This window comes from Blastocystis hominis (genome assembly GCF_000151665.1).
Source record: "Blastocystis hominis, Singapore isolate B (sub-type 7) whole genome shotgun sequence assembly, scaffold_15".
NCBI lineage: Eukaryota > Bigyra > Opalinata > Blastocystidae > Blastocystis > Blastocystis hominis.
In genome coordinates this window covers 242,176-267,678 of record NW_013171822.1, presented here as the reverse complement: position 1 = coordinate 267,678, position 25,503 = coordinate 242,176, and the positions used below count along the sequence as shown (strand labels likewise).

The window sequence follows — 25,503 nt, the reverse complement described above, 5'->3', positions numbered from 1 at the left end:
CATTGCACATTACTGATCTCGCCTAACAATACTCTTTCCACTCATACTAATGATAGTACGTTCTAAATCAGTTAGCATATCATTTTAAACTCAACAGTACAAAACTATAATCTATATGGAAACCTACCAGGTTAATGTAACTCGGGACGAGCAGATTGCTGACCGTATTGAATTTTGTCTTAAGCAAGACATTACGATTGGTACTCTGAAAGAGCTCATGAGTCTGCGAATTCCGTATCATCCACCTGCTAGTGATATTGAAATCCTGTGCAACAATATTGCTTGCCCTGACGACTATCCGGTATCGTTTTTCGTAGCTATTGCGTATCTGAACTTGACAATAGTTGTTGGATATAAACAAACCAATCGAATTCGTTTTCCGAGATGCAAAAGATTGGCAGTATCGTCAAGCCTTCGAAGATGATAAAGATGTTTCTAAACATTACGAAATTGTTGGGGAGGATGCTGTAAAGAAGGTGGATAATGAGCACTCCTTTGAAATTCGTTGGCACAAATGTGTAGGTGGTTTGGGTGTATTGTATTGTAGAGAATTCTTTTTCAGCGAGAGGAGAATGTAGAGCAAATTCCACCCGAAGAGAGACGTAGGATCCTCCAGCAATTTGTAAGAATCGAAACCTTGCCATAATGTTCTTTAGGCATGGAGAAGCATCATCTTCGCTGTTTTTTCCTATTACGCGCTTTATTACGCAGATATTTTCACTCCCCTCTTAAAGGTCATCAACTCTCATCTCGTACGAATTGTTCCGTTTTCTTGAATTCCAGATTTTCCCCATTCCGAATTTTGTAATTTGGCTCACAGCCAACTTGTACGAACGTGCATGCTGATTGACTTGTAGCATTTATACAATTTATCCGATCGCATCGAAAATGATAATGTTTTCGTTGGAATGGAGGAATAAAAAGAATCGAAAGCTGGATTGTAGGAGAAGAGCTGATGATTGATGTGTAGTCGTGGATTTTGTTCCGGAAAATATTGTGGGGGATTTAATTTTGTGCGTTTATTATTTCTTTGTAACTGTTCTTCCTTGGAATCGGGGCCCTCGTGTGTTTAGAGACTGATTGGTATTGTTGTTTGTTATGAGTCATCATCATCATCGAAGCGTATCGTACAGAAGCAGCCATGTCAGAATTAGAGGAGTCGGTCTCGTTCTCGCAGTCGACACCGACATCGTCCTAGTCAACAAGATGAGACTCCAAAGAGTGTTAGACAAATTATCTTCGAGTCAAAACTCAATCCACTAAATCAGCGAGCGCTTTCAAGACATTATTTTGACTTGTTGCGTTCCCGGCGTTCTCTACCCGTTTTTGCGTCCTTGGATGTTTTTGAAGAGGCTTTCAAAAAGAATTCTGTGCTTATCGTTGAAGGAGAGACAGGAAGTGGCAAAACGACTCAGATTCCTCAGGTATGCAGTGATTTGGGTTTAACAAAGTAGGCTATCTTGTTACATTTATTGTATTCCCATTTGGATCATGTTCCCCACATTGCTTGCACGCAGCCTCGTCGCGTGGCTGCAATCAGCGTAGCAAAGCGTGTTGCCGACGAAATGGACGTGACTTGCGGCGACGAAGTGGGTTACTCGGTCCGCTTCGAAGAGCAAACGAGTTCCAAAACGATGCTCAAGTTTTTTGCTTTGTTTGCACATAAAACCCTCAGATACGTGACAGACGGCATGCTTCTACGCGAAGCCCTCACCGACCCTCTTCTCAAACACTACGACGTCGTGATCCTCGACGAAGTCCACGAGCGCACGCTCCAAACCGACGTGATTCTCGGCATGATCAAAGAAGTCTTCCACTACCGCTCCGATCTCAAGCTGATCATCATGTCCGCCACCCTCGACGCCTCCTCCTTCCAGCACTACTTCCCCAACGCGCCTCTTTTTAAAGTCCCGGGCAGTCTTTTCCCCGTCGAGCTGTTCTACACGCAGGAGCCCGAGCCCGATTATCTCCAAGCCGCGCTCCGCACCGTCACGCAGATCCACTTATACGAGCCTCCGGGCGACGTTCTGCTCTTCCTCACCGGCGAGCAGGAAATTCTCGACCTCTGCGCAAAGCTCAGCCGCGCCATGGCCACGTGGCCCGTCGACAAGCGAACCCTGCTCATCGTCCCGCTGTTCTCTTCTCTGCCGCCCGCGCAGCAGCAGGCGGCGTTCCAGGAGACGCCGGAGGGGATGAGGAAAGTGGTGGCGAGCACGAACATCGCGGAGACGTCGGTGACGATCAACGGGATCGTTTATGTGGTGGACACGGGGTTTTGCAAGCAGAAGTTCTTCGATCCGAAGACGCGAGTGGAGTCGCTGCTGGTGACGCCGATCTCGCAGGCGGCGGCGAAGCAGAGGGCGGGAAGAGCCGGGAGAACGCAGCCGGGGAAATGCTTTCGGCTGTATACGGAGCAGAGCTACTGGGATCAATTGTCTGTATGTGGAATGATCGGGTTTTGAATGAATGAATGAATTGAATGAATGAATTGAATGAATTGAATGAATGAATTGAATGAATTGAATGAATTGAATTGAATGAATGAATGAATGAATTGAATGAATTGAATGAATTGAATTGAATGAATGAATGAATGAATTGAATGAATTGAATGAATTGAATGAATGAATGAATTGAATGAATTGAATGAATGAATTGAATGAATTGAATGAATTAAATGAATGAATTGAATGAATGAATTGAATGAATTGAATGAATTGAATGAATGAATGAATTGAATGAATTGAATGAATTGAATGAATTGAATGAATTGAATGAATTGAATGAATTGAATGAATTGAATGAATTGAATGAATGAATTGAATGAATTGAATGAATTGAATGAATGAATCATCCATTAATTGAATGAATACTTCAATTCCATGTCATTCTCTTTCCATTTCTCCTACAAATTTTCACTCCTGAATTCATCCATCACTCCCATTCACAATTTTCGATCCCTTTCTCACCCCATTTAGAAGCAAACCACACCCGAAATCCTCAGAAGCGACATCGCTTCCACCGTTCTCATGCTCAAACGCCTCGGCGTTCAGAACCTCGCCAAGTTCGATTTCATGTCTCCTCCGCCCTCCCAAACCCTCATCCGCGCCTTAGAAACTTTGTATTCCCTCACTGCCCTCGACGCCGAGGGACGAATCACGGAAATCGGATCGATTCTCGCCGAATTTCCATTAGAACCCCAACTAGCCAAATGTTTGATCACTTCGCCGCTTTACGGCTGCGTTCTGGAGATGCTTTCCATCGTCGCCATGCTCTCCGTGCCCTCCGTCTTCTCACGCCCCTCCCATAATCGTGGAAACCGTAGAAACCGAAGTGGAATCGGCGGTCGCGATTGGAAAGATTTGGAAACAGAAGTCGAAGAAGACGAAATGAACAGCAATTTTACCTCATCGAATTCGATGGAATTCGAAAGTCGTCGCGAATTCGCAGATCCCGAATCCGATCATATAACATTACTAAACATGTACAGCCATTTCGCCGTTTTGAATTAGATTCGATGCGTATCAACGCATTTCACTTGCTGAAAGATCGAATTGGTGCGCAGAACATTGTCTCAATTCACGCTCTTTATTGCAGGCGGCCAATGTACGCGAGCAGCTGTGCTCGCTCTTCGAAAGGCTGCGTTTGCCGGTTCCTTCTTCGCAGTTTGTTCCATTTAATGAGCGAAAAATCAACGTGAAACGATGCCTCTGCCGCGGGTTTTTCATGCAGTCCGCGGTGTTCGATCGCGATGGGAACTACAGGACTGCAAAGGACAATCAAGTAGGAGTCGATTGAGGGAGAGAGAGACGTATAGGCGGCACGCATTCATCCATCATCGACTGTGTCGGGAAGCTCGCAGTGGGTTGTATATAATGAGCTGGTCAAAACGACCGGGAATTATTTGCGGACGGTGACGCAGGTGGATGGAAAATGGCTGGCGGAAATGGCGCCGGATTACTTTGATGTGAGCACATTTCCGGAGGGAAGGATGAAAGAAGAGCTGGTTGCGCTGTATCGAGGAATGCTTCGAGTGTAATATGGAAGGTTGGATTGTTTGTTGGAGAAGGAAGTGGGGGATGGAAGGGATTGGAGGTAGAAATGACAATTCGCTTGAATTCGAACTGATATCACATTTTTCGGATTTTGTTTGGTTCATTTTCATATCATTTTCAGTGTTTCCTTCAAACAATCTGTCTCATGCCACCAAAGAAGTCAGGATCTCGCAAGAAGTATGAAAAGATGAAGGCAGCACAAATAGTAAGTGCTGTACAACGAAATAAGTCTCTAGGAGAAGCACAACCAATCTCGGTTGATGAGCTCTTCTCAACTGCTTGCATTTGGAGACATGTCAAAAGTCCCAGGCAATTTTGATATGGAATGCACAGAATGTGGAATGAAACAGAAAAACCGCGCCTTTTGCTATTTCTGTCACGCGGTACGAATGTGTACCCTCGTCTCATACGAATAGATGCAAAAGCTGCCTGTTTGTGCGCAGTGCGGACGAATGAAGTGTAGCGGCGTTGGAACGGATTGTCTCGTAAAACATTCGGGTACCACTGTAACAGGATTAAAGTTTGTCGGCTCCATCTGCGATTTTTGCGAAGCCTTTGTTTGTCATTCGAAAAAGTGTACCGAAGAGCACGCTTGCGCATGCCCATTCCGCGAGTCTCCCGATCGCGGCGCCCTCACAATCAAATGCTGCGAATGCCAGCGTGACGTCTGGCATCATGGAGGGAAGATGTTCCAGTGCAACATCTGCGGCAAGTGGTGCTGTCAAGATGATCACTTTGAGCATCAAGCCATGTGTCAAACCCTGGAAGGCGACAGTTTCAAATGTATATCGTGCAACAAACGCGGTCAATGGTCGTGTATGCGATGCAAAATCAGCTACTGCGATCTTCACGTTCTCTCTGCGCTCAACGTTCGCTCTTTCGTTCCCTGCGTCAGTCGTAGAAAGATCGGAGTGGCGTGTATCGCTGCAAGAAATGCCAGTTCGAGCTGAAAGACGTCTCCAATCTTTCGTTGAGCGTCAAACGGCACGAATTTGGCCGCCAAGGCGCGTATCAATCGGACAATGAGGACAGCGAGGACTACCCATCGTACGGGTACAACGATTCCAATTGGTGTGTTTGTGCCAAACAGAACAGAAATCAATGCTGGCGTTGATGTCCACCTCGCGACTCCGCTTGCCGCACGTTCGGATCACGCTCTGCTTCTTCCTCTTCACCAACTCATTGAAAAACTGCGAGAACACGTCCTTGTTGATCATCCGATGCTCCCGCATGATCGTCGACACGAATTTCTGCTGGTACTTCGACCGCGGATGCGGCACGTCGATCCCAAACGCCGTTCCCAGCACATAAAACCTCCATCCCGAGTACCGCAGCTCCGTCAAAAACTCCACTTTGTTGTACCCATAGTTCACAAACCGCTCGTCAAACCGCGGCATCCCCTCCGTCTTCTTCAGAATCACGTACGGCTCCTGCTTGTCCTTCACGAAACACTTCACCAGCGTCAACGGCTGCGTGTAGTTCGAATCCAGCCACTCATCGAAGTAGTAATTGTGCAAATCCTGCCCCTGTCGGAATTGCCGACACGTCGACGTCTCCAAACACCGTCGCAGCGCCTTCTTTGTCGCGGGGATCTCGTTTTCACGCCTAATTCGAAGGGGTTTCGCTCGGTTACATCGTCGGACACGTCGCGAATTTGTTGCACGCGCGCATGTACTCGTAGACCGGAACAATAATCGCCGTTGTGTTCCGATTGGCCACCGACCCCACCATGGCCGGATTAAAATTAATAGGGCCCGAATAATTAGGGTCAGGCTGCATGTTTAGAATGGAAATGGCCTGATTGTAAACGTCACCTACAAAGTCAGAGAAAAGGGGAAACGGGGAAATACCGACCGGCCAGACATCCATATCGGCAACGAAGAAGTGGCTCGTAGCGACTGCGTCGATCGCTAGTTGTAAAAAAAGTGGGTATTTTTGGAATACCTAAATTGCGAAGATAGTTGATTGGATAGTCATTTCCGTAGGCGAGAACGAGGTGAAGCACGAGCCGAGAGGGGAATTTGGCTTGTTTGATTTGTTTGATGAGGCCGGGCAACAAATCTTCGGTGATCCAAATGACTGCGGAAATGGGGCTAGACATCAGGTTCGAAACTGGGAGTCACCCGTTCCATTTGCGTAGGAACATGGCATAGTATGAAAAACGGACGTGTCTAGATGAGAATGGACGTCTGAGCGTACGTTCCCTGTAATGTGATGGTGATGTCGCTGGGATGTTGACCGAGCGATTTCATATGCTTGACCGGGAGAGAAGAGAGCGGAGTCATTTTGTCTGTTGCTAGATTGTAGCTGTAGAGTGTTTTATTTTCAAAATAAGTGAAAAAGATGTAGGTTTGGGGAGCATCTCGATTCAAATAAACAGTCGAGAAATCCACTAAGGAGAACTCAGAATTACCGTTGGTCATTTTCGAAATGGGGATTCCACGCTGTTGGTTCGCTTCCTTGTTTGGAACGGTAATGGTCAACGACATCGCGTTGTACACCTTGCCGCCATCAGGGACGCCCATCACCAGTTTCTGAACGCTATACTCGGATGTGCGCTTTTGAAGTTCGTTTGATTCCGGAACATCTCCAGGAATGAAAAGTTTTGTATTGTCACGATAACGAATGCCCGTGTACCAGTCCTAGTTGTTCAATTTGAGAACCATTCCGTACCTTGTTACTGGGCTCACTGAAATAACTCTTCTTCACATATGCTGTACACAACGACGGACTACACATCAACAACCCTACAAAAAACAACACAACCGCAAGACAGACAATCAGCAACTGCAAAAGCCGTTGACTACGTGGTGAATCTCCCCGCAACAGTACCTACATAGAGTACATTTCTCTTGTCAAAGACTGTCTTGTTTTAACAAATGATTGAAAGAGTCGGATATGAGGAATTCCATTTTTCGGAGATTAATCTAACGAGTTCGGAGTTGATAGTTCAAGTCTGAGAGGAGTAGTATTTTCAGACATTTATATTACTGTATCTTTTGTCGTTCGTGATAATGAACCCCTTCTCTATTCAGCCTTCTGATCATATCGTGTTTAAAGGTACAGTTGTAAGAGTAATGGGTGAGTTTCAGTTTACAAAGACGGACAATCGAAATCCCAAGTGAAAGTGACAAATACCAGTGATAAGAACGTATGATTTTCTTTCACTTATGATTTTAAGTTGATCTTTACTGTTAGGACAAATGCAAAGACTCTTTTTATTGTGCAGCCTGCAAAGTTTACTTTAGAGCCCCAAGCATCACTGGATGTGGATAGTCGATTTTGTTCCGAGTGTCAAGTCTAGTTACAATATCGAAATCTAAAATGGGAAGATTGGATTTTAGCAATATCCCAACGCGGTAATCGTTGGTCGCTGAACTCAGGTGTAGAGATAAACTAGAGTTTGCTGCTCTTACCGTTTCTTCGATCTTTTATAACGAGATTCAGAGACATCGAGAGAATGAAGCCGAGCTTATTCGAAATCGAGTATGGTTTGGTTGGGTGTCTCAAAAACAGTTCAAAGCATGCGAGATTACTCCTTCTTTCACGTCATGCGATTATACGGGAGGAAATAGTTTGGAAGACCTGTCATCAGAACCTCAGCCAGTATTCAGACAGCGAATTCCTGTTGTTTACAAAGATATCCACTTCTACTCTTAATCTTATTACACAATTATTGTGCGATTAGTTTCGTTCACGGCACTTGTAAAGCCACCAGAAATGAAAGCCGAAATGTTTTCGTATGAGCTTCAGAGAGAGGAGAAGATGCTCGTAGAGTCCTTTGAACGTCATAACAGCATTAGACAAAAGGGGGGCCAACGAATTCTATTAAATATGTATGGATGATCCTTGTAATTATCTGTTGGTCCGTGATGATGTTCTATCTGGGTACACGGTTTGAAAACCATTGACTTTCTATATGTTGATTAATGTTTTGCTCTTAGACACGCAATCACACACAGTTCTGTGGATTTTGTGAGAAAAGCAGATACGCCATCATCCGTTCATCCGAACGTCATACAAACTAATGATAATCACATTTTACTCATATCTGCCACCATTTCCTCTCCTCTCTGCTCCATCGGAAACCAACCACTTCTCGATCGGTTTCCATCACCGCAAAGAGTTTTTTTCCAATTTTTTCTCCTTACCTCCATCCTTTTTCCAACAAACAACGAAAACTGTACATCATTCTCTTCTTCCTTCCAATCTCGCTCTCTCCTGCATCATCCCCAGCACCTCCGCGAAATCCCTCGTTCCCACCGCCCTCACATCGCCCTCTCCGATCCCTCCCACATCCTCCCCGCGGTTCTGGCACGCTTCCAGCAGCGGAATCATCGCCGCTTCTCTGCACAAATTCTATTCCTCATTCCCTTATCACTCAACCAACACGCAGCAGCGACCCGGACCATCCTTCCGTCGCCTCGGCGATGGACCCGAGATCATCTTCCTCCATGTCGCACGCCACGCCTCGCAGCATCGCCACAATCATCTGCTCGCGCTCCTCCGCCGTCGGCAGCGGCACCTCGATGGTTTTCTCGAACCTCCTCAGAACCGCGGGATCGATATCCGCAATGCGATTGGTCGCCGCGATGACGATCACGTGATCGTCCCTCTGCAGAGCGCTGAGCTGGATGAGCAGCTCGCTGAGCAGTCTGCGCGCTCCGGGGTCGTCGGTCTGGCCGCGGTCGAGCGAGAAAGCGTCGAGCTCGTCGAAGAAGAGAAGGCTGGGCGCATGGCGGCGAGCCTCCGTGAAGGCGCCGCGGAGACGACGCTCGGCCTCGCCGGACCATTTGGAGAGGCAGGCGGAGGGGCTGAGCTCAAGGAGGTAGCGGTCTGCGGGTGAGGAGGGCGGAGAGAAGGGACGGCTTTCGTTGGCCGCTGCGCGGACGAGCGACGTTTTGCCGGTGCCCGGAGGGCCGTAGAGGAGCACGGAGGTGCAGAGCTGGCGGCAACCCACGAAGAGGGAGGAGGGGAGGAGGGAGGGGAGGAGACAGCACTCGTAGAGAGAGCGCTTCGCGTCTTCTTGGCCGATGATGTCTTGCCAGGTGAGGGAGTCGGAGGGACAGGGGCAGGGGCAGCGTTTGGAAGAGATCGCTGGGTGTTAGTGGGTTGTGGTAAGGAGAGTACAATTGGATAGAGATTCGCAAGAAGTGGAACGTTTTAGACGCTTGCGTTTTGATATGGAGGTAGTTACCTTGCATTCCGTGTCTTCGTAATCGCTTGATCCGGGTATTTCTTCTTTGGGCTGCATCAGCTGAGAGGAAACGTCGATGAGTTCTTCAATGATCTCTTTTCTTTCTTTACTAGTTATGAGCCCACTCGAAATCGATAGTTTGTGCTTAATATCCCGAATTGCCTGTTGAGCCGCGGGTCCATTCCGAACTTCGGTATCCCAGGCTTTTCCAATGTCACTGAATACCTCCTGAAATTGCAGATAGGTCATAGAGCAATACAGAGGTAATTCATGGCAGACTTACGCAATGGAGGGAAAACATGCATACAACAAACAAATCAAACAGAAAGCTTCTTTTTCATTTCCAATATCGATTCATATGCCAATTTTGAATTATTAAGCATATCGACAACATGCATAGCATTCTCCTCCACCAGTTGCTTAGAAATCTCCGTATAGTTCTCTCCGTCTACAATTGCTACAATTGGAACTAGCTGCTCCATGAGATAGTTCTTCACGTTCTCCTCATCCATGTCCTCGAAAGTCTCTGTATCGCAACCTCCCAGGCATTCAATCTACAGTCGACCTTTTCATAATATCAATTACCGCTTCGTCCAGTTCCTGGAACACGCTATCGGATCCTTCTCCCTGCGGATTTGATGCATCTTCCGGTTGTTCCACCGTCTCTGCAGGCGGATTTGATGCATCCTCCGTGGCCGTTTTCGCGTCGGAAGGCGTCGTCTGCTCTCCTTGGTTCTTCGGAGCAGCATCGATTTCCGCGGTTTTGGTTTGGATTTTGGGAGTGTTCTTCTGAGCAGGCACGTTTGTGATTGGATTGATCACGCCGCGCGCCACCTCGAAGGTAGCGGCGCGCGCGTTGGGCGCGTTGGTGACGACCATGGTAGCGGCGGGGCGGACGTCTACGATGGAAGCAATGCGGAAAGCGAACATCCGCCAGGCGCAACGGAGGGAGCAGAAGAAGAAGAAACAGAAGCAGAAGAAGGGAAGAAAGGCGTGGAGGAAGCGGAGGGAATGCCGAGGAGCGAGTTGATGAAGGCGTCGTGGATCTGCCGCTTCTGCCGCTCGACGAATTGCGCGCTATGGATGAAGGGGAGGAAGGGGAGCGACAAGGACTCGTTGGGTGGAGGCGTGGAGTCGAGCGTCTGTGGATGAAAGGAGGAGAGAAGGAAGGACTTTGGGGAGAAGGAGGTCGAGCTGGATGGGATGGCCTTCGATGGATTTGTGGTTGATCGCGCGGATGGCGGTGTGGGCCGAGCCGGGCTCCGCGAAATAGACGGCGCTGGGAGGAAGGGAGGAGAAGGGAAGCGTACACGCATTTCTCGCTGACGAAGACGACTTGAGCGATGGGGCCGAAGGAGCGGAACACGCCGAGAACCATGTTGACGTCGAAGTGCGCGTAGAAGTCGTCCGCCAGCACGCAGCTCTCGCTGGGAACCAATCCTGGCTGGGGCTGGCTCATCATCATTCCCTGCTGATACATTCCCTGCTGACTCATTTGCTGCCCCATCATTCCTTGGGGAGTCAGCATCATCGAGCCCTGGCCCATCATGGAGGGCTGGGGCTGGGGCTGTTGTCTCAGTTGTGCACTCATCGATTGACCCATCGATTGACCCATCGATTGACCCATCGATTGACCCATCGATTGACCCATCGATTGACCCATCGATTGACCCATCGATTGACCCATCGATTGACCCATTGATTGCTGTTGGTTCGCTATCATCATCGATCCTTGTTGCTTCATTCCCTGCTGTTGTTGTTGTTGTTGTTGTTGTTGCTGGCCAATCATCATGGGCTGAATCGCACCCCCTTGTTTAGGGCCCATCATTCCCTGCTGCTGTCCCAATTGTTGACCCAATTGTTGGCCCATTTGACCCAATTGTTGCCCCAATTGTGGCCCCATTCGCATCGCCGGATTGCTTCTCTGCTGCTGGTTTTTGGCTCCGCTCTGCGCGCCTCCTCGTCCCTTTCCCCCCTCATTCATCGTTCCACGTTTCCCCGATCCACGTGACCGGCTCCCTCCCATCGCCACCTCTCCGTCTTCCCACGGGGATCGGCGATTTCGACCCCCATCCTGATTCGAATTCGCTCCACTCCTCGTCTTCCCCTTCGAATTCGAATGCGAATTCGAATTCGATAGAACTTCTCCGTTCGATTTGGGGAGAAACTTGTACACCACGCCATCCACCTCTAAGCCAGGCTGCTGCAGCATGGCACGCGCTGATTGCGCCGACTGGAAGAGAACCTCGGCGAATGTGCGACGGCCATTAGGCGAATCGAATCCTCCCGAACGAAACTCGAGGATAGGTCCGAAAGATGCACAGAAATGAAGGAAATAGGCATAGTCGAAAGAGAGAGGCAGACCAAATATAGAAACAATTGAATTCGAATAGAAAGGGTCGATAGGACGTGTTACACGCAGAGTGGTGGTTGGAGTATTCCGACCGTTCATCGAAGCTGCCGCCATTTTAGCTAGAATAAATGGAGTAATTTTAAAAAATCGTACCTGAATTCACAGAAGAGTACTCGATTTTGAAGAGAGGTCGTCTCTAGGAAAATAGCGCTAAAAAGTGTTTACATTCTCATCAGATAACTCTTTCATTGATTCAATATGACCAAATGCTTGAAAAAGAGGGAGAAAATCGGGAGGCAGACAATCGTTCATCGGAGGATTGTTTCCGCCTCTTTTGATCTCGAACTCTTGAATGAAAATAACAGGAGACGACTCCATATTCTGTATAAAATGTATACAAAAATAGGGAGTTTTTTGCACCTGCCTTTTGTTTTTGGTCACTCACCAAAAAGAAAGCTACAACCAAATGGATATTGAGAACGAGATCCTTGTATGTTCTTGAGGATATCTAGATTATTGCTATAGGTGAATGTCAAGTTGACTACAAAGTATGAACGATATCAGATTGGAACGTCTGCAATTGCAGTTCCAACTCGTTTCTCGAGGTTTGAATTATCAAAATTGGTCAACGAAGCCTTGGAGCTCGAAAAGCCGATTCCTTTCGATTTTATTATCGATGGCATTCTTCTTCGTGTTCCTCTAAGCGAGTATATCAGTTTGCACGGTTTGTCTCTGGAATCTACCTTGGTGTTGGAATATGTCCCCATTATTGGCAAACCAGAGGAGAAATCGAGCGAAGATCTTCCAGACTGGCTCGGAGGTCTCAGCTGTATCGAAAACTACTACGTTGCGGGTTGCTACGATGGAAGCCTTCACGTTTACGACTCCAATGATTCTTTCCTCGCTTCCACTGTCGCTCACAAGAAGCCCATAAAATCCGTCGATCTTCAGAAATCCCAAGACGATGTGATCATCGCCTCCACCTCCCTCGACAACACAATTCGTCTCACTAAACTCTCTCAAAACGCTCTTCAGCCCATCGCCACCTGCTCCGGCCACGACAGCCACGTTCTCTGCTGCAAGTTCCACCCCGAATCGCCTCTTCTCGTCACCGGCGCTTGGAACGGAAGCATTCTCGTGTGGAACGTTTCCACGGTTTCCACGGTTTCCACGAACGAAGTCGAGCCGGTACACACGCTGAGCGAAGGCGTTGCGGGCGTGACGGCGCTGGGCTGGTCGGAGAACCGCGTAATCAGCGGTGGTTGGGATCACGTGCTTCGGATTTGGGATTTGGAGATGGAGGGCGTGGTGAACGATCTGGTTTGATTGGCTGTGCGGCGTGACGCGTAGAAAGGGAACAAAGTGATCAACGCGCTGGACGTGCAGCCCGGGTCGCAGCTCATCGCGACGGCGCATCCGGACGGCGCGGTGCGGCTGTGGGACGCGCGGCGTGCGGATTGGAGGGCGAATTGACGCGTAGAGGAGAAGCCGAACGTGCTGACGTTCGCGTCGCAGAAGCAGTTCGGGTCGGTGGTGCGGTGGCATCCGACGCAGAGCACGATCGTGAGCGCGATGGACTACGCGGGGAGCGTGACGGTGTTCGATACGCGGTCGACGTTCCCGATTCACATCGCGGAGCATGTGCAGGAAGGGAAGATTCTGTGCGGAGCGTGGAAGAATGGGGAGGTGCTGCTGAGCGGAGGGGAAGATAAGAAGCTGAGGAGATTGTCTGTGGCGAGAGGGGAAGAATGAGTGTTGTTTAGCGAGTAGAGATGAATGAATGGGTCTGTTTGTTTTGAAATCGGTTTGATTGATTGTTTTTTTATTGGAGTTGGATTGTGGATTGTTTTCTGGAGGAAAAGGAGGAAAAGGGGATCGATTCGAAAGCAAAGAAGAGTGGTTTGCTTGTAGAATAGAATATTTATATGTTTATTTATATGTGTGTGTAATGATAGAATGAATCGTTTTTCTTCTTTTATTACTGTTTTCTTCCTTCCACTGATCCATTCTACCGCTCCAGATTGTTCGCCATCCATTCATCTGTCATTCAACAAACACTTCAAACTTTATCCGCATATTCCAGTCCCACCACTTCGTATCGTCCGTCCTGGTCCACTTCGATCCACGGGAACTCGTACTTCTCCGGCAATCTCCAATGCGGCAAGTCCTTAAACGCGCTCGTCTCCCACGCGAACACGCCCACATCACGGTATGGCGGTCCTGCGATGATCTGCGAGCTCACTCCCTTCTTCATCAGCTATTCATCACGCTCCTTTCCCTCCTCTCACGCGCAGACTCGTGATCTTTCCGTCCGTCGCCGCGTGATTTCGCTGGCCCAAGCCGGGACGAGGATACGTTCCGTTCGCCAGATTGAGATCATTGCGGCAGCCGATCGCGTAGGAGCCGGTGTATCCAGGGTATCCCGCGCAACGACTCAAGGGATCGTGCTTGAAATCGTTGTAGCGGAGCAGGGCACGGAAGGAGGACTCGTCCTGAACACGGGGAACATCGCGAGCGAAGATGCGAGCGCGAGGACACTTCGTGTAGGAATAGTCATCACCGTGATGTGAAGGAAACAACGAAATGAAACGAAGTGGAAAGAGAGAAAAAGCAATCGATCGATCGATGATTCAATGGATTCAATGGATTCAATTCATTCATTCAATTCATTCAATTCAATTCATTCATTCAATTCAATTCAATTCATTCATCCAATTCATTCATTCAATTCATTCAATTCATTCATTCAAAACCCGATCACTCCATCCCATTTCTCCCTCTTTCCATCCATCCATCCATCCATTCTCGGATATATATTGCTCATACAACTTCTCCGCTCCGCTCATTTCATAAATGAACGGATCGAACGCGATATTATACGACGCATAGTACCCCTTTCGGTTCAGCACGCTACCGTTCACTCCTCTCTTCTCCCCCACTCCGTCGCATCCCAATACTTCGCATACCCAGGGATCTGCTCCAGCAAGAAGAACCCTCCCTTCTCCAGTCCCTTTCCTGGCTCAAAGTACCGATAGTCCAGCACCATCCATTGATTGTTGTAGCACCCATTGTTATACATCGCGTACAGCTTGCACCACTCCTCCGGCGACCTGCTCTTCACCCCGTTTCCACGCTTCTACCGCGCCAGCCGGTTCGCGATCAGGTTCCGCGCCCACTGCATTACGTTCTTCCCGTTCATATACCGATACAGCTCCTCGTTGTAGTTCCCGATCGTCGTCTCCTGCACCACCATCCACTCTCCCACCGTGTAGTAGTCGTCGCCGCTGCTGATCCGCGCCGGGTACGTGCTGAACGCCGTCAGCCGGCCCGGAATGATCGCGCTCTCCGCCGACGCCGTGCGCCGCAGAGGCAGGTCGTAGATCTTGTGCAGCTTGAACATCGTGTGCAGGGCGCTCCATGTCGACTGGCCAATCAGCAGGTCGCTCTTGTCCGCTATGCGGAATACTGTTCCTATAGGAAGTACATGTCATGCGGACCAACGCAGAACAATGGTCCAAATTATCGATCGTGAGGGGGTCTGGCTTCTCCTGTTTCTCCAGTTTCCCCTTTGAGGAGGCGTGGGGAAGCGAGTTCCAATCGCCCACGTCGCCGTCGTAGTTCGCGTATTGGATCTGCCATTTCGAGAGAGCCTGGGCGGTTAATTGGGGAAATGGAGGAAACTCGTTCGGGTTTTCCTTCGTTTGCAGCCATGTAGCCGTCGTAGACACCATCCACTTGGAGATCGAGGTAGTGGCGATGGTTCCAGTATTCGCGGTCTCCCACTGCGGATTCCTCCTTCTCCCATTCCGCATTTTCATCTAAAATCGATTGGATCTACAGTTAATCGCTTGATCTCTTGACTACAAATTCGGAGGGCTCCTTCTCTGTGTAAATGTTTTTAGAATGTGTGTAGATCATATCTTCCGAGAGATAACCCTCAATCAAACCAGCAGCATACGACTGATCCTCGTTGCTGAAATCCTCGTTGGAACTCACCTTCAAAATGTTCCAACCTACTTTTCATATAAATAATCCTAGTTTACCCGTCTCATTAATAGCCACCGAAATAGTACCGTATGCTACAGCAGATTTGTCAATGCCGGCTGAAAAGACCCATTTTCCACCCACTTTTCTGACAGAAGCCGAAACTAGATACTGTAAAACGTCTCCCCTTTTTCCTACAGGTGTTTGCTAGAGCACACATGGAAAGAATTCCAAATAGAGCGATAAACGATTTCATGAGTTTACCAATTCAAGAGTGACAAAACACAAACGTAGAAACCGCGGTAACTCTTTTTCCAACAAACAACACAAATCCATTACAACTTTCGAGATAATACAGAAAATGATTTTACAACGGCGTCTGCAATGCCTTCATCGATCTCCTTGGATGTTTGCAAACTCTGCTCTAACCTACCTCTCACCTTACTCAGCCTCCTCATACCTTATCACTGCGCTCTTTCGTTTATCTTTTTCGAGCTTCAATTTGGTTATACTATCCTGGGCGGCTCGTTTGATTCCTTTCAATAGCTCTATCTTCTCTTCGATTGCATCATCTGTAATTGTCTACATCCAATCGCTTTCCTTTTCAAAACCGATACCTCACTTCGATCTTCCATGCTTCGCAATCGGTTTATCAGTTGATGGCAAATCTCTTTTCTACGATCCAGCTCCTTTTTCACATGTTGATACAGAAATGCCGCTTCCTTGCGCACTCTAACACTTAGGATCACCAACATCTCGTAAACTTTTTATTTGCAGGCATTAGCCGCTGAAAAGTCGATTCAGATAGAGTCAAACAAGAATCCACTCGTGAAGCGAGTTCTTGATACGGATCTACGCAAATCAGACCATACAAATCGAAACAACCAACCTTGACTCATCTTTCTCAACTTAAAACTGAGGTTTCAATCCTATTTCATTTTCTTTCATATTTTTTCTACAAACAACTCAGAAATAAAAAGTAGGGATATTCCGCGTTGACAGGTGATGAGCTACAGAGCTGAACTGACTCTGCTTCGTTAAAAGCAGCATATCACAGCGTGATAACAAAAATAATTCCAGTGCACTCAGAATAAGTCCACTTCGTGATGGATTTCTCCCTCCATGTTCTAACGTATAACCACTCGTTGAAATAACGTTTTTAAACGATGATCTGAACAGAGATATGACACTTAACGTATCACTAGCAATGAACACAGTATAATTAGGATGAGTCTTGGCTACCTCCTTGATTTTCTGTATCATCATTCTCAAACCTTTTTTGGATAAATAGGAAATGAACTCTCCCCATTCGGACACATTTCCCGCTAATCTGGCATGTACACCAATTACAAACTTATTTCTCATTTTCTTTTCATAGGGTCTTATCAGAGACTCCAAGTAGCAACTCGGTTGGAATAAGTTGGGAATGCAGAGATCATACCAATACTCGGATTTCATCCTGATAGGCAATCCTAACTTTCGCAATATCAACTTGTTTGACTTCTTGGATAACAGCTGATGACCAAAAACTCGATGGGCTCTGACTAGAATGGAGCCTTCATACACAGAATCCTCAACCGGAGGCAATTCATTTTGGGATTGTACAGAGATTCGCTGAAAATCATCAAAGCTGCTGAAATAATCTCGACTCACATCTAGACATTAACTACTACCTGACTATCCTTTACCAAATGTTTCAGTTTGATTATCAGACTTTTCAATTTCAAAGCGTGTACGGTTAAATGGATGGATAAACAAGAACTCAGGAGCTGAGGGTGTATACACTGAGTTTTAGAAATTGTCAAAAAATCCTACTTTGAAATGTCCGATTCGTGAGTAATGCATACAACAGGGTATCACAGGCACATTTCATCTGGTTAGCAATTCCGGGACTTCCGTATTTTGCATACACAACCCGCGTCGTAATATAATCAAATTGTTCTTCCCGAAATGGAATGTACACATTGTTCATATAATCCACAAACGAGGGAATTCCATAGTCCCATGCTGAAAGATTGTTTTTACCCTTACAGGAAAGCACAGTATCAGTGTGAGAGAAAGAAAGAGGTCGATGTCCCGACGGTTTGAAAATACTGGTAGACATAGGAGAATTATACTTCCATTCCCTTCTCATCTTAGGAGAGAGGGTATGAGAAACACCAAGGCGCAGAGGCAGCAATGAACGAAAAAGAAACAACCATAGCAAAAGAAGAACCAAAAATAACCATTTCCGCCAGTCCCACAACATTTCCAAACAAAATTATAAACTCATTGATGTCTTCGAATATTATATATAGTACAGGAAAGTATTAAGAATCTGCGTTAGATTAGGACGTAGAGTGCTTGCATGTTCCATATCTTCTTTTCTGGCATACAAGTCATTTCGTGAAAGCGAAGACCCAAAAACAGAGCAGAAGAAAACATCGATACTCTATTTTTGGTAGGCGTTGCAGAAATGGGTTGAATGACAGTATTTTTCTAGGTATCGTGTTTATTATCGATAATACTGTGCATCCCCTGATCTCTTGGTACGGATTTGCTAGTCGTCTTCATCATCAGGATTCCGTTATACTACGAAATTAAAATTGTAGCCTTGGTTTCCATGTTTTTATTTACTTTGTACTTCGTATTTCAAACGTACTTCCCTTCACCTGTAGAACAACAACTCCCTTTTGGACTCTCTTTTCTCTTCTCTGTTCCGCCTTTTCGACACCTATATCATCCCAATGATTGTGGCGTAATTCCCTTCTCTCCTTCCTCTCACCCCAGATGTTCCAATCAAGTTCTCTACTACGCCGTCGCGCTTTTGGGTCCATTCGTGAGCCACGACCACCTTCTCGAAATGCGGAAGTACCTCACCAAAGTCCGAGAGGAGCTCAACAACAAAGAAGCGGCCAACCCAGTGAATTTTAATGTTTGTCTCAAACACTTGCTATTTTACAAATCTCCTTCATGCGATCCAAACAGATCTTGGATCTGCTGCTCGTTCCAATCCGCCACGTCGCTCGCTCGGCTTCTCTGCAGGCTCTCCACCGCTTCTCTCTCTTCCGGCGACAGACTCGACAGCGACGTGTTGACCCTCACTGACAGATCGCGCAGCGAATTCCCCGTTCGCACGGCGCTGCCCAGCGCGTCGCTCTCGAGCAGCGGGCGATTGGCCGTGTCGCTGTTCTCCGAGATGGAGAGAGAAAAGGGGTCGGGAAACAGCGGAGCGAGCTCCGCGGGGTTCAGCTGCGGTTGGTTGGCGAACACGCCGCCGCGAGGCTTGGAGCCAGGCGCGGAAGCGGGCTCCGAGGGAGGAACGGAAGTGGTGTCTGCGTTGCTGGCTCTCCCAGGTCCCTGGGGCTCGGAACGTTCGAAGGGTTCTAAATGCTCTACGTGCTCTACGTGGTCGAGATGTTCTAAGTGTTCTAAGTGTTCCAAGTGTTCTGAGCCTTGACGAGTTTCCAGCTTTTCCAGCTTTTCAAGATCTTCAATGTCTTCAATGTTTTGAATGTTTTGAATGTTTTGAATGCTTTCGATTGCTTGCGAAGAATCCAGCGTCTCTATCGTTTCTGCATCCCTTTCATTCGCTGGATAAGTTGGACTTGGTTGATTCTCGATATCGCGTGGCTCGGGGAGAACTTCGAGGATCGATTTGATGGAATTCGCTGCAACGCAACGAGTAAAAACGCCTGTGCAGATTCCAGCAAATAACCGACAATAAAACGAATTCTCCTTGCGTAGCAGACAAATCAAAAGAGCGAGTTGATAAGAACGGGGATGGAAAACAAGGCGAGGATGCTTCACGACTCTAGAAAGAATGTAGCCAACGATAAAGTAAGCGATAACAGGCAATAGTGGAATGAAGAATAGATCCTTTCTTTTGCAATAGAGAAAGGAGATGATCGACAAAAAGACAAACAGAAACACAATGAAAGAGTAGACCAGCCAGGTGTTCATTTTCCAAGTAGCAATATCAACAAGACGAACTCTGAAGTAGGAAGCTTCACATAAAAATCCGGAGATGAACAAGGCACTCAAATAGGGGATTCCATACTCAAGCACAGAATGATCCAATGAGCAGCTGAGCATGTCGCTGTAATTAGATGCCAAAAAGTAGAGCAGAGTTAGAACCACATACTTGACCAGTTCGTGAAAAATTTGAAAGATTGTTTTTTCTTCTCTTTTCCATTTCAGATAATACGCACAGATACGGTACAAAAAATAAGAAAAAATGTGCAAGAGCAGAAACACTGTGATCAACGTTACCTGGACAAGAGCCGACGGCCAAGTCCATTTTCCAACACTCTCCCCTGCAGCAACGACGCTGCTTTCAACACTCATAATAAATAAGTGACAAAAATGAACTCGCTTTTCCCATTTTATGTTTTAAATAGTATTATTACTATCATTATTATTTCTCACAAACAACACACACACACACACTACTTTTTTCGCCTTCTACAAATATCACAGAGCTCGCTCCCTTCTTTGTCGCACATTCGCTCCAGAGAGGGGATTTCCCCAAAATGCTCCAGAAGCACATTCCGCCTGCATTTTTCACTGTTTTTACAATAGGCAGCCATCAACTCCAAATTCTTTTCATGACGCTTTACCTGATCTTTGGAGCCAGATCCGAATCTGCGACCCATTTTTATCAGTCCCCGAATCTTTCCCTCATCCGCAGATCGGTAATAGAGTTTGCAGAGACTGGGCTTCCCATCTCGTCCAGCCTACATCAAATCGATCCAAACGGCGCCTACTCGCCCAGCTTCCTGGTAATAACCCTCGAGGGACTTCGGAAGAACCGTGTGGATAACATAGCGCACATCTTCCTTGTCTATGCCCATTCCATAAGCGATCGTGGCACAAACAACACGGATCTGATTCGATGTCCACGCCTGTTGCACGCGGATGCGCTGAGCGGAAGTCATGCCCGCATGATAATAAGCGCACGAAATTCCGTGCCTTTCAAGCTCCTCATACGTATCCTCTGCACGTCACTCGACCGCTGCGAGCCCACCTGCCTCCTTTCTCGACAGCACATACACGATCCCGCTGTCCTGCAAGTGTTTCTTAATAAACGCAATGATTTCGTCCATATAACAAACAGGGGCTTTTCCCGGCTTGTCGGGCTCTGCCGACTTGGCCGATTGGGGAGTGTCTTTACTACTCTTCCTGGCGGACCCTTCGTGCTTCTCTTTCCACTTCCTGACCTCCGATTTCGTGTGTTTCTTCACGACTTCATAGCGGAGATTGGGCCGATCGAACGTCTTCGCATCACTCCCTCCTTCATCCCTCTACTCTCTGGAATCTCGCCACGTTCCGCATCCCCAGCACCTTCACGCAGTCCTCCACCACCACCGGCGTCGCTGTGGCCGTCAGCGCCATGATCGGAACCCGCGGGAACCGCGTTCGAATCATCGAAAGCCTGCGATAGGCGGGTCGGAAATCGTGGCCCCACGTGGAAATGCAGTGCGCTTCGTCCACGACGAACCGCGCGAGCAGCCCCTCCTGGCTCAAAGCCTCGAGCGCGGACTGCAGCGTCGCGCTCTTCTCGAAGAATTCGGGCGTGATGTAGAGGAGCTTGATGGTGGCGGAGGGATGGCTTCGCAGCTCCGCGAAGATTGATTGACGCATTGTTTTCGGCTGCGCGTGACACAATCCCGGAACACAAAACGCAATCTCCGGACAGATAGGCGCACGGAACGCCGTGCGGACGGTGGATCAGCGACGCGATTTGGTCTTGTAGTAGAGAGAGAAGCGGGCAAAAAACCACGGTGACGCCGTTGTCGATAACCGCGGGGATTTGGAAACAGAGGGATTTCCCTCCACCTGTGCATTTGAGAACGAAAACGTCGCGCTTGGCGAGAGCGGATTGAATGATCGCGCGCTGATCGTCCCGGAAGGAGGAATAGCCGAAAACGTAATGCAGGGCGAAGTCTGGATTGAGGGGAGCGGAGAGACCTACCGATCGGATGGATGGAGTGGAGATCGGAGGAATGGAGGGGAGGGTCCACGTGACTAGGGACAAGATGGGGATGAAAGGTACGCTCGTTTGGATGGGAAAGAAGTGTCGGAAAAGGGAGTTGGCGTCGGACTGATCATAGAAGAGCGGAACTCGCTCTGAAAAGAGGAGGGTTGAGGAGAAAAGGAGGTGATAGAAGAAAGGTCGGGGTAATTCACGAACGATCCGTTTACAGAGGAGATATACTGTTCAAAGGATTGCGGAGTAAGGTCGTTGGGAAGAGTATGGATCGAAAGGGGCGTGTGCAGGATAAACGAAAAATTGCGGACCACCGAGTACATTGACAGGATAGCGAACTTTTTGGACTGGCCACCGATGATAAACGAGGTGATGTTGAGGACATCTCCCGCTTGCACACTGGTGGTTTGACCATTGAATCTGTCTGCCAATATAAAAAACATGGGCGAGAAAAGAGCACCGTCCCAGACAAAAAGCCTACAAACAAGATAAAAACGGGTTACAACCTTATTTGGTGACTCGAATTACCTTGAGAGAAGAATGTAGCGCGAATCACCTACACATGATTTCGAAACCTCCTGCGGAACCTGGACAAAATAATTGCAACTACACTGGCGCATAGAAAGGTCCCCCAGAATGCTTTCTATGCATCCCTTGCTCAAGTTCATATTGAATCCTAAACAGTATTTGTTTGTAAAAACAAAAGAAAAAGGCAAAAAGGGTCGAGCGATTATGCGACTGCATAATATTGACACTAGGATGTTTGGGCATTACGTTTTTTCGGTTAGTTAACGTACAGGATCTTTCAGTCAAGTAAAAAACTGAGTATGTTCTGGACGACCCAAAAACGGAACATAATCAATTATACTTGAGTAAAAAGCACTACTGGGACATTACTTGAAATAACTTCATTTTGGTTCGTTTTTATTTAGCGTTTATTTTGAAACCAATTTTAAATACCGTTAATCATGGAGGGAGTAAAATGTGTTTCTGTTGGGTATGTTTGCGTTTAAATAGATAATGGGTAGTGATGGAGCCGTCGGAAAGACTTGCATGCTTATTTCTTATGCGACTGATACATTCCCCGTCGATTATGTTCCTACAAGTCAAATTGCCTGGTTTGGATAAGGTTTAGTCTTCGATAATTACCAGGCTTCTGTGATGGTAGATAAGAAGCCGATTAGTTTGGGTCTGTGGGATACTGCTGGTAATTGGTGCTCAAAGTGCATAAAGTGAAGGTCAGGAAGATTACGACCGTCTGCGTCCTTTAAGTTATCCCCGCACCGATATCTTCTTGCTTTGCTTCTCGATTGATAAGTACGTGCTGTCTCTTCCTTTTAATCCACAGTCCGGTGTCGTTCGAAAATATAGAGAAGAAGGTAGGCTTTTAGTCTGTTTTTCGATCCAAGTGGTACCCTGAGATCAGCCACCATTGGCAAAACACTAAAATCCCAGTGCCTTGCATCTTAGTTGGACTTAAAGGTGATCTCCGTACTGACCCTGAAACAATTAAAGAGCTCGCAAAGAAGAACATAGAATTAGTTTCTCAAACTGCCGCGACGAACTTAGCGAACCGCATTAACGCTGATTGCTATTTAGAGTGTTCTGCGAAGACGCAGAACGGCCTGAAGGAAGTGTTCGACCAGGCGATTAAAGTGGCGTTGAGTAACCGATCGTCGACGCCTACTTCAGAGAAGAAGGGCTGCGGTTGTTGTATTATGTAGTTGCGATGTGTGTTGTTTGGGATCATAACAAACAAGAAAATGAATGAATGAATGAATGAATGAATGAATGAATGAAAAGTCCACATTTCGGAGAACGAAGAGAACCATTCAATGAATGAATGAAGAAACCAAAACCAATTCAAAACCAATTCAAAACCACTCTAGGGAGTGGAGAGCCTACCGCTTCGCCTGGCCTTCTATCCGGCTCCAGCTCCGCCTCCCTTCTTTCTCGTCTCCATCCCAGGGTCTCGCGTGGTTTCTTCTAGCATCTCCGTCACGGGCTGCTTCACCGTCAGACTCAGCGTCGCTGGCGCCTCCCTCTCTCCTTCTTCTCCCCATTTCTCCTCCTTCTCCTTCTCCTCCTCCTCTTCCTCCTCTTTCTCCTCTTCCTCTTCCTTCTCCTTCTCTTCCTCTCCCTCTTCATTCCTCTTCTCGCCCTGCGCAGCCAGCTCCAGCTTCTCGATCGGCCGCAGCACCTGCTCCACGAACGCGTCCCACACGCCGTCCACGCCGATCCACTCCCGAGTCTCTCCCTCCCTCGCCAGCCGGTCAATCCCGCGCGCAATATGCGTCAGCGCCCCCGTGTACCCCACATACTCCCGCTCGAACAGGAATCTACCGTTCACAAGGTTCCCCGTTTCCACCTCGTCTCGTGCGCCGTGCGCAGCGCGGAGGCCACGAGCAGCTGAACGGCCTGAGTGTGGAAGAGCGCGCGCCGCCAGGCCGCTTCGGAGAGAAGAAAGGCCTTGTCGAAGAAGGCGGTGCAGGCCACGTGCAGCACCGAATTCCATGGAAACGACAGCATGAGCGTCTGGCCGTCAGAGGAACACAATGATTGTGTACCAAGATCTTCAGCGGGACTTCGCAGTCCGCCATGGCCGCGGGGATCCGCGCGGAGGGCATGCAGAGAAGCGTCATGCAGAGCAAAACCAGCTCGATGCGCGCCACGCCGCACCGCTCGATTCTCCCCACAGTACTCGCGATAAACCGCGGGATGCACACCGACCCCTCCTGAAACTCCTACAAGGAAACGCTCTCCATCAAGCCAACGGGCGTTACGTCGAGAAACGCCGCGATTTGGGGGAGATTATCCGCGAAAATCGGCTCGAACGCGTCTTCTTCCCCTTTTCCACGTTGCACCAGAAGCAGCACGAAGTTCTCCACTTCCCGCAATTTCCGCGCCAGAACCGCGGGATATCGCTTCATCTCGTCGAAGTCGGCTTGTTCGGCGGGCTCAAGGTCGATGGCGGGGAGTCGGAGTTTCCCCGCGGCATCCTGCATGGAGGAATCGTCGGCGTTCATTTGGTAGGCGAGGAGGACAAAACCGAGTTGTCTGAGCATTGCGGAGCGCTTGGCAGCGGTCTGGTCGAGTCTGGATGGGAGGGAGCGAAGGGCTCTCTACGAGGGATCGACGGTGACGGCGATGTCGCAGTCGGAGGAGGCAGCGAGCTGGGCGAAGAGATCGGCTTGCTGCGGAGACATGCCGACGCCGGTGATGTCGATGGACCTCACGGTGAGCACGTCGTCTAGATAGATGGAGGATAGAAGGAGGAGGGTACCGAGGAAGTCGGCGAGGAGAGGCAGGGCGGAGGCGTCGATGCAGTTGTTGCCAAGGTCTAATGATGTGATGGCGGGGCAGCGGCGGAGAATGATGAGCAGCTGGCGCAGTCCTTCGGTGTCGAGGAGACAGTCGTGGAAAGAGAGAGAGGACAGGGTGCGGCAGTTGCCGAGAGAGACGAAGGAAGGAATGAGGGAGGTGTCGATACTGGAAGAAATGAGAGAGAGTACGAAAATCAGTACTTTGTTTCGTCGAGAATGAGCTTTTGGATTTTTGATTTGGACAGGGCACGACAGAGAGTGAGTGCGGAATCCTTGTCCATTTCGTAACAGCTGCAAAATCATCGGCATAAATTGCGTTTACGATAGGTTTAGGGACACGATTGACTTATTCACACGGATTAGTTTACAGATATAAGAAAGCCCCTTTTTTGATATCTACCGTTAACGATCCTCGTGGAACAGTTACAGGAGTCAACACAAATGATAAACTGGGATATGCATCACACTTTTCAAGAGAATCACACAATGACTTCAAGTATTGGTCCGTTAGGGTTAGCTCTATCGAATATTTAAACAGAACAGTGAGTACTTGAAGCATTTACCACTCCATTTTCAAACCTGATCTCTGGAAACTTTTCTGGTAGAGAACCTTTCCCACTCTA

The 25,503-nt window shown here is 48.1% G+C and overlaps 8 protein-coding genes; 3 read left to right on the top strand and 5 right to left on the bottom strand.

Moving 5' to 3' along the window:
- Positions 1–1,098: 1,098 nt before the first annotated feature.
- On the top strand, positions 1,099–4,039 carry GSBLH_T00001991001 (uncharacterized protein; the record flags this gene model as incomplete). The annotated part of the gene is made up of 8 exons (XM_013040489.1): positions 1,099–1,122; positions 1,155–1,424; positions 1,455–1,642; positions 1,676–2,438; positions 2,979–3,345; positions 3,385–3,484; positions 3,513–3,783; positions 3,818–4,039. The coding sequence occupies 8 exons, from the start codon at positions 1,099–1,101 to the stop codon at positions 4,037–4,039; spliced, it is 2,205 nt and encodes a 734-aa protein (XP_012895943.1).
- A 161-nt stretch (positions 4,040–4,200) lies between these two features.
- GSBLH_T00001990001 (uncharacterized protein) lies at positions 4,201–5,169 on the top strand (the record flags this gene model as incomplete). Its single annotated transcript, XM_013040488.1, has 4 exons — positions 4,201–4,260; positions 4,292–4,438; positions 4,472–4,924; positions 4,957–5,169. The coding sequence occupies 4 exons, from the start codon at positions 4,201–4,203 to the stop codon at positions 5,167–5,169; spliced, it is 873 nt and encodes a 290-aa protein (XP_012895942.1).
- Positions 5,170–5,226: 57 nt separating this feature from the next.
- On the bottom strand, positions 5,227–6,156 carry GSBLH_T00001989001 (uncharacterized protein; the record flags this gene model as incomplete). Its single annotated transcript, XM_013040487.1, has 4 exons — positions 5,227–5,260; positions 5,298–5,660; positions 5,689–5,965; positions 6,000–6,156. The coding sequence occupies 4 exons, from the start codon at positions 6,154–6,156 to the stop codon at positions 5,227–5,229; spliced, it is 831 nt and encodes a 276-aa protein (XP_012895941.1).
- An 18-nt stretch (positions 6,157–6,174) lies between these two features.
- GSBLH_T00001988001 (uncharacterized protein) lies at positions 6,175–6,929 on the bottom strand (the record flags this gene model as incomplete). XM_013040486.1 has 5 exons in its annotated part: positions 6,892–6,929; positions 6,817–6,858; positions 6,729–6,786; positions 6,255–6,697; positions 6,175–6,226 (listed from the first exon to the last, which is right to left on the bottom strand). Exons 1-5 carry the CDS (start codon positions 6,900–6,902, stop codon positions 6,175–6,177), a joined length of 606 nt encoding a protein of 201 aa, XP_012895940.1. The 5' UTR covers positions 6,903–6,929.
- A 1,507-nt stretch (positions 6,930–8,436) lies between these two features.
- GSBLH_T00001987001 (uncharacterized protein) lies at positions 8,437–15,845 on the bottom strand (the record flags this gene model as incomplete). The annotated part of the gene is made up of 12 exons (XM_013040485.1): positions 8,437–9,069; positions 13,671–13,862; positions 13,894–14,142; positions 14,367–14,409; positions 14,435–14,515; positions 14,545–14,715; positions 14,746–15,058; positions 15,090–15,255; positions 15,287–15,439; positions 15,470–15,618; positions 15,649–15,776; positions 15,808–15,845. 12 exons carry the CDS (start codon positions 15,843–15,845, stop codon positions 8,437–8,439), a joined length of 2,316 nt encoding a protein of 771 aa, XP_012895939.1.
- Positions 15,846–16,555: 710 nt separating this feature from the next.
- GSBLH_T00001986001 (uncharacterized protein) lies at positions 16,556–17,839 on the bottom strand (the record flags this gene model as incomplete). XM_013040484.1 has 3 exons in its annotated part: positions 17,405–17,839; positions 17,278–17,373; positions 16,556–17,244 (listed from the first exon to the last, which is right to left on the bottom strand). The coding sequence occupies exons 1-3, from the start codon at positions 17,559–17,561 to the stop codon at positions 16,556–16,558; spliced, it is 942 nt and encodes a 313-aa protein (XP_012895938.1). The 5' UTR covers positions 17,562–17,839.
- Positions 17,840–20,016: 2,177 nt separating this feature from the next.
- Positions 20,017–21,414, bottom strand: GSBLH_T00001985001 (ATP-dependent DNA helicase; the record flags this gene model as incomplete). Its single annotated transcript, XM_013040483.1, has 6 exons — positions 20,017–20,304; positions 20,335–20,550; positions 20,581–20,844; positions 20,876–21,179; positions 21,208–21,220; positions 21,252–21,414. 6 exons carry the CDS (start codon positions 21,412–21,414, stop codon positions 20,017–20,019), a joined length of 1,248 nt encoding a protein of 415 aa, XP_012895937.1.
- Positions 21,415–22,503: 1,089 nt separating this feature from the next.
- Positions 22,504–23,290, top strand: GSBLH_T00001984001 (uncharacterized protein). XM_013040482.1 has 6 exons: positions 22,504–22,554; positions 22,586–22,662; positions 22,693–22,764; positions 22,796–22,874; positions 22,906–22,936; positions 22,967–23,290. Exons 1-6 carry the CDS (start codon positions 22,526–22,528, stop codon positions 23,279–23,281), a joined length of 603 nt encoding a protein of 200 aa, XP_012895936.1. The 5' UTR covers positions 22,504–22,525; the 3' UTR covers positions 23,282–23,290.
- Positions 23,291–25,503: the final 2,213 nt, after the last annotated feature.